Source organism: Myotis davidii, unplaced genomic scaffold (assembly GCF_000327345.1).
Source record: "Myotis davidii unplaced genomic scaffold, ASM32734v1 scaffold221, whole genome shotgun sequence".
NCBI classification, from domain to species: domain Eukaryota; kingdom Metazoa; phylum Chordata; class Mammalia; order Chiroptera; family Vespertilionidae; genus Myotis; species Myotis davidii.
In genome coordinates, this window is record NW_006293349.1 from 3164902 (window position 1) to 3172317 (window position 7416).

The 7416-nt window shown below is 48.1% G+C and overlaps 1 protein-coding gene across 1 annotated transcript in view; it reads left to right on the forward strand.

Moving 5' to 3' along the window:
- ANKAR (ankyrin and armadillo repeat containing) overlaps positions 1-5787 on the forward strand; it is a 41211-nt gene extending 35424 nt beyond the window's left edge. The window contains exons 21-23 of the mRNA XM_006767102.2: positions 1322-1518; positions 4050-4096; positions 5520-5787. Coding sequence (XP_006767165.1) covers positions 1322-1518; positions 4050-4096; positions 5520-5767 — 492 coding nt within the window. The 3' untranslated portion in view covers positions 5768-5787. The remainder of the gene's footprint in view (positions 1-1321; positions 1519-4049; positions 4097-5519) is intronic.
- The last annotated feature ends 1629 nt before the right edge of the window (positions 5788-7416 follow it).

The window sequence follows — 7416 nt, forward strand, 5'->3', positions numbered from 1 at the left end:
TGTTGTTGTTAATCTTCACCAGAGGCTATTCTTTCCTATTGATTTTTTTAGAGAAAGTGGAAGGGAGGGGGAGAGACTGAGAGAGAGAAACATCAATGTGAGAGACACACATTGATTGGTTGCCGCCACAAGTGGGATCGAGCCTGCAACCGAGGTACGTGCCCTTGACCGGAATCAAACCCGTGACCCTTCAGTCCACAGGCCGATGCTCCAACCACTAAGCCAAACTGGCCAGGGCCCGAGTACATTAATTTTAACCTACTTTTATGCTGTAGGCTCCTACCTGGTTTCCTATGACAGTCACCTCAGCAGTTTTGAAAAATCGTAATGTCTAGGCCCTAGAGCAGGGGTGGGCAAACTTTTTGACTCGAGGGCCACAATGGGTTCTTAAACTGGACCGGAGGGCCGGAACAAAAGCATGGATGGAGTGTGTGTGAACTAATATAAATTCAAAGTAAACATCATTACATAAAAGGGTACGGTCTTTTTTTTTTAGTTTTATTCATTTCAAACAGGCCGGATCCGGCCCACAGGCCGCAGTTTGCCCACGGCTGGTCTAGGCTGTACACCAAGATAATAAAATCGGTTTTGGGGGGTGGACCCCAGGCTGAGTCATGTTCATAGCTATCCAGGTGACAGCAATGCACCAGCAAGACTGAGGGCCACTGCCTTCGTTCAGCCCCCAGGGCCCTGCCTCTGGCTGCACCTTAGAAGCCTCTGTGGCACTTTAACAACATACAGGCCCAGGTTCCACCCTAGAGCCGATTCGGTTGATGGGCTTAAAACAAAAACCTCCTGCTGATTCTGAAATGCAGGCAGGACTGAGAACAACTAGAAACCAATGGCAGTTGACACCCCTCTCAAAGCCTGGCTGTGACTATGGACACAGATAATTGGGAAGTAGAAATAATTATTTTAAAAAATAATAAAAATAATAAAAACCTGGCCGTGAGCCCTAGCTGGTTTGGCTCAGTGGATAGAACATCAGCCTGTGGACTGAAGGGTCCCGGGTTCAATTCTGATCAGGGCACATGCCTGGGTTGTAGGCTCAATCCCCAGTGGAGGGCGTGCAGGAGGCAGCTGATCCATGATTCTCTCTCATCATTGATATTTCTATCTCTCTCTCCCTCTCCCTTCCTCCCTGAAATCAATAAAAGTAAATAAGTAAATAAAAATAGATAAAAGCATGGTTGTGGCTGCCATCGGTTGGCATGCGCATTTGCTGGCATTAGCTCCAGGGACTTCCTATGAGTATCTACTGGGCGCTGGCGTGGGCCCTTTAGAGCAGAGCGCACGGTGAAGGACTGTGTCTTCCCTGCAGGTGCGCACAGCCTGCTCCTGCGCCCTCGGCTACCTGACCTACAACGCGATTGCTTTCCGCATCCTGCTGAGCGAGTGCAGGAACAAGCCGAATCAGTTCCTTCGAATAATAAACAGCATCAGCAGAGATGCCAGCATTAACCCGGCGTTTCTGAAGGAATTTAGAATGCAGCAAAAAGTGGGACTCCCTTCCTTAAGGTATGGTGCGCATAGGGGAAGGGGCAGGAGTGAGGTGACTGATAGAGGAGCTTTTACCGACGTGTAAGGAAGGTCAAGCAGGGCACTCCCCGTGCTAGGAATCCATGCCTCAGACGCCCAAGGACAAGTCAAGTTCATTGTAAACGTCCATCGCCAAAGCCTGTTTCACTTCTCCCCGAGCAGCAGCGAGTGCAGACACGAATGCAGCCGCGCCGTGGGGCTCCTGCCTGGCCAGGGTAACTCGCATTTCAGAAAAGTTTTGGGGAGCTTGGTTGCCTCCACGTCTGATCCAGGAAGCCATTTTGGGGTGGACTGGGGTACACTTGAGAGTTCTGAGGACCACCGCCGGGAACTTGGCCTCCAGTGGGACTTCGGGAATGACCCAAAGTGGGGTCACATTTATTCCGAGGGTTTCGCACCCGCGTTGGAGTTTCATCACGAACTTGCGTTTCTGAGAGAGAGAGAGGAGAGGCGCCTGACACCTGCACGGTTCCTTCTGGGCGTGAGCGGAATGACAAGCCTCCCGTGCAAGCAGCGCTGCTCACATGCAGGCAACGATCCTGGCAGGATGTGTTACGAACTTTGCAGTCACAGAGAAGAGGGGATCCAGCTTGGCTCTAAACATCAAGTTTAAGTACAGAGAAAACCGAGGGCCTCCTCAGTCACGTTAGCGGCGATGCCGGACACCGAAAGCGCGTTCCCTAATTGTATCTGAACAGCCAGGGACATCCAAACGGCAATGGCTGTCGTTGACAGCGCTAGAAAGTAATGCTCACTGGTTGAAAATAATTTAGGATAAATGACGGAAGTACTATTTAATAGTCCCTCCCTCAGCGAGTCCATAAGGCAACTTTTGGGGAATTATTTTTAAAAAAAAACAAAAATGAAAACCCTCCCTCAGGACACTTGTCTGCCATCTGCTGGGGAATTGTAGTAACTACACAAACCTAAGAGGACTGAGGCGAATGGCACCCCCTATCGCTGTAAACACATAACTCTCAGGGTTATAAGAAGTCTGTAAACTGGTCAGAATGTTGAAACTGCTGAGCAAGTAACAGTTAACCCATCACCAATAGTGCTATGCACTCGCCTTAGAGCAGCGGTTCCCAACCTGTGGGTCGCGACCCCTGTGGTGGTCGAACGACCCTATCACAGGGGTCACCTAAGACCATCCTGCATATCAGATATTTACATGACGATTCATCACAGTAGCAACGAAAATAATTTTATGGTTGGGTCACAACATGAGGAGCTGTATTTAAAGGGCCAGAAGGTTGAGAACCACTGCCTTAGAGCGTTTACATGGACTGTCCGCTTTATTTCTCGTAACAACCCTGAAAAGGAGTGCGGTTTACATAACACGATGGGAAAGGCGTGAAAAGATCACTGAGAGGAGCCTGGGGACTTTGGGATGAGAAACATGTCCGTCCACAGAATGTTCCTTGAGAGCACTGCCGGGAACAGAGAGAGATCGGTCGTGGTTGGATCGTAACAGCTTGTTTGTTTGTTTGTTTTGAATGTCTACCTCTTCTCTGTTCCCATCCACACCAAGAACGGGCTAGTAGAGGAGCCCTTGGACGCGTCCATTTTGCAGTGTGGAGGGAGACATCGTAAACGGACCCTCCATGAAAACACAGGAGACTAACACTAGCCGGTTTCATTGCCGCCCAGTAGCCATGAAGTTGCCTCATTAAGGAGGAAACAGCAAATGGTCCTCATCAGAGTAATCAGGAACGCATTCGGGACACTTTTATCTCTTAACTGTAATCAAGACTTGCACTTTATTACCAGGACGTTTCTGCAATACCACATTTACAGGTTATCTGTACAGGATGGTGATTAAAATAATACTTATTTTTAAGCCACAGCACCACACACACACACACACACACACACACACACACACACACACACACGTTAACTTAGGTACACGTTATTATTTGACTTAAAACACTTCACTGGTACCCCACTACTTTAAAGTTGACATTTTATCATTCTTTTTAAAACACATTTTATTGATTTGTTAGAGAGGAAGGGAGAGGTAGAGAGACAGGGAAACATTGATGAGAGAGAAACACCAATCGGCTGCCTCCTGCACGCCCCCTGCTGGGGGTGGAGCTCAAACCTGGACATGTGCCCTGACCAGGAGTCAAATCAGTGACGCTTTAGTGCATGGGGCGATGCTCAACCACTGAGCGACCAGCCCGGCTACATGTTCTCATTCTTAATACACACACTGACCTGATCTTTAGTCTCCAACCTCGCCTCCTATCACGTCCCAGATGCCTTTACTTCTAAGCGCACCAGACTGTGCAGTGCCTCTGCCCGCCGCGCTGTGCTGTTCTAAGCACTGTGTCCCCCCGAAGCTTTCCTCGATCCCTTCAAGCAGATTCAATGCTTCCAGTGTGCTGAGTGAGTCAATGAATAGAAAGCAATACCGGCGACCTGAATAAGTTAGACCACTAGATGTGGAACATGCTACGTAGCCTCTCTATATGTTTCTAGTTTGATGAAAATGTTTTCCCTTTCAGTCTGGAGAAAAATGGAGGGCCATGCATAAATCTTCTCTCCAGAAAAGGTAATTGGTTTTTCTTATCTCTCCGGGGTGCCTTCTGGCCCTGGCACTCTGTAATCCTTTGTTCCATGTATAAACATTCAAAAAGGTGGGGCTACTGAAAAGGCGACCTGCAAGCGTTTGTGTTTGGAATGCTGTACACCTAACATGTCTTCCCATATAAGCCAATGTGACACATCATTTTTTAAAAAAAATACGTTTTTATTGATGTCAGAGAGAAAGGGAGAGGGAGAGAGAGATAGAAACATCAATGATGAGAGAGAATCATTGATTGGCTGCCCCCACACCCCACACTGGGGATCCAGTGCAAAACCCGGGCATGTGCCCTGGCTCACAGGTCAACGCTCACGCCCTGAGCCATGCCGGCCGGGCTTACACTTTAAGGCCTTCCTCCCCAACACCAGTCGGCAGAAACTCCTCCTCCTTCGCCCTTTCTCACAAGCCATGCACAGTGCTAAGTCGTCACGGAAACAGCACGTACTAGTAAGTATGGCTCAGCCACGCCCTTGCTATTGTTCTGTGCCGTGTACACCTTGTCTCGTGAATTCTTAGGGCACAGACCACCTTTCCCTTACACTCCGTACAGTGTCACACACGGTGGGGGGATGCCCTGGAAACCCAAGTCCAGACCTGATAATGGTACCCATCCGGCCCCCGTAGACAGGCTAGGAAAAATGACTTGTTGATTTCACGTTTAGCTTAGTGCTTGCTCGAGTGTGCTGGGTGGGGGGCCAGATTCCGTCTTGCTTGGTGTAGTCACTGCCCCACAGGGAAAAGCAAGGGCGGGCCATTCGGAGGTCCCTGTGCTCCCATCACGAGTGGGAAGGGAGAGAGGAGGAGAGAGAACAAGGGGAGGAGAGCGAGCCTCATCCACTCCAACTGAGGGAAGCGAGATGTGGGCGGAGGGGAGGCTGTATTTCCGACTATCATGGGTGAAAGGATGTCTGGTGTGGGCACAGCTCCTTCGTCAGTCTCGTTCTTTCTTTACTTTAGTATTGATTTCCAAACAGCCTGGGTGCCAGGCACAGGCTGATGAAGCTTTTGCAGGTGTGTGGCAACATAAGAAAAGATGTGGACAATGGAGAGAGTTTGTGGACAAAGTTAATGTCATTCAAGGGCAACGCCATCCCTTTGAGAGAACGCCTTTGACACTGTCTTTTGGTGTTAAACTATCCCTCCTTTCACAAAAGCATATTTAAAACAGTTGACATTTGGTCTTTTGTTAGTGCCAACTTGGCACAGTAGAAAGTCGGCCACCATGTTTGGCTGCCCCGAGGTTTTGCTGTCACATGAAAGCCTGGAAGCTGCTGCGCTGTCTCTCCGTGTGTTTGGAATGGGGAGGAAACGGAACGATGCAGGGCTAAGGGAACGAGACTGTGGCGATGTCCTGAGGCTCAGACCTTTAACTGTGGCTCTTACTTCTTAGGGAGAGAGCACCGAAGAAAGCTAAGACCAAAAATTCAACCCCGAGATTCCCTGACCTTATTGCCTCCAGTAACTAACTTCATGGGGCTCTTCAAAAGCTCCAAAAAGTCCACTGTGTCGCATAACATTTTTTCCTTTGCATCTGCAACGTCCTCAGATGTCATCCAAGTGTCAAGACCAAGAATAGTGTTGCTGAGCGAACTTGGGAAACACATTCAGAAAGATAACGTTGAGCCTGCAGAAGGTTAATAAACGCATTGCAGTGTGAACCGATTCCTGAGCAACTTTTTAAAACATTTTAATTTTCATTTTGTTGTTATATTTTTATTGATTTCAGAGAGGAAGGGAGAGAGAGAAACATCCATGATGAGAATTATCAATCGGCTGCCTCCTGCATGCCCCACTCTGGGGATGGAGCCAGCAACCCAGGCCTGTGCCCTTGACCGAAATCAAAGTTGGGACCCTTCAGTCCGCAGGCCGACGCTCTATCCACTGAGCCACCCCAGCCAGGGCGAAGTGTTTTATTTGTAATTGTGGTAAAATGCACGTAACATAGTGGCGTCATCTTTTCTAATGGGGGTCCTTGACACTTAGCAGATCGCCCTCAGCCTGTCTCCCGGGTTAAACCAGGCCAGATTCCAGTATCAACAGATAAGTAGAAGTTTCTAGAAGGGAAGTCCTGCACTGACACCAGAGCAGAGCCGCTGGCCAGCGGCATCGTGGGTACCTGTGTCACGTGCTGTAAAGACATTTAAACTGGGACGCTGCCCACAGGGTCACGCTCACGATAATGCCTGGAGGCATCGAAGGATCAATACCACAAACACATGAGGCTTCTCACACCCACAATGTGTGCCTTTAAACATTTATTTAAAAAGAAAAGCCCGAGCTCACGACCACCGGGTACAAAGGTGTGGCTGAGAAATATGGCGGCCACCTTGACCACTGCCACGCCGACTGAGGGCCTCCTTCGGGGAGTCACGGAGAGGCTCCCCTGTGGCTCAGGACCACGTGGAGGCGGGGGCAGGAGAGTTACTCATGGAATTCCCCGAAGGGAAGTGCCTTTAAGGCAGGACCAAGCTAAGCAGTCTTGTCATCGTAGATTTGTATCCTTACCTCCTAGTCCAGTGATGGCGAACCTTTTGAGCTCGGCGTGTCAGCATTTTGAAAAACCCTAACTTAACTCTGGTGCCGTGTCACATAGAGAAATGTTTTGATATTTGAAACCATAGTAAAACAAAGACTTATATTTTTGATATTTATTTTATATATTTCAATGCCGTTTAACGAAGAAAAATCAACCAAAAAAATGAGTGTCATAGGTTCGCCATCACTGTCCTAGTCTCTCCATACAGCAAGCCACTGACTAGACAGTTAACACCTTGTCCCGCATGGATGACATCATATAAAAGCTCCTGGTGAAATCTCTCAAAGGACATCGAACACTCGATAGCAATGTCCTTACAGTTAATGTCGCTCTAATCCAGGCAGGGAGAAGGGGACAGACTGTTAGGACACCTGCAGTACCAAGTTCCAGATTCAAGGAAACCATCCCCAAAAAAAGCCAAACCCTTTTCATCACATACACTTTCATCAACTGAATAAAATTTCTCAAATAATGGATATAAGTATATGTGGTCAACTGAAAAGTGCGGTGCAATAGGGTGGTGAAGGCCTGGGAGGGTTGGGTGCAGGATGGAGGGGATCAATGGGGGGAAAAAAGGTGGGGGGACATCTGTAATACTTCCAACAATAAAGATAAATTAAAAAATGCGTTAAAGGAAACATGCCAAAAAGTTGTTTCTGTTGATAATCTTAAAATAGTGAGGTTGTGGTCTATTGTTACTGTTACTATATTCTTTATATTTTCCTATATTTTCTACAAAGTGCATATAATA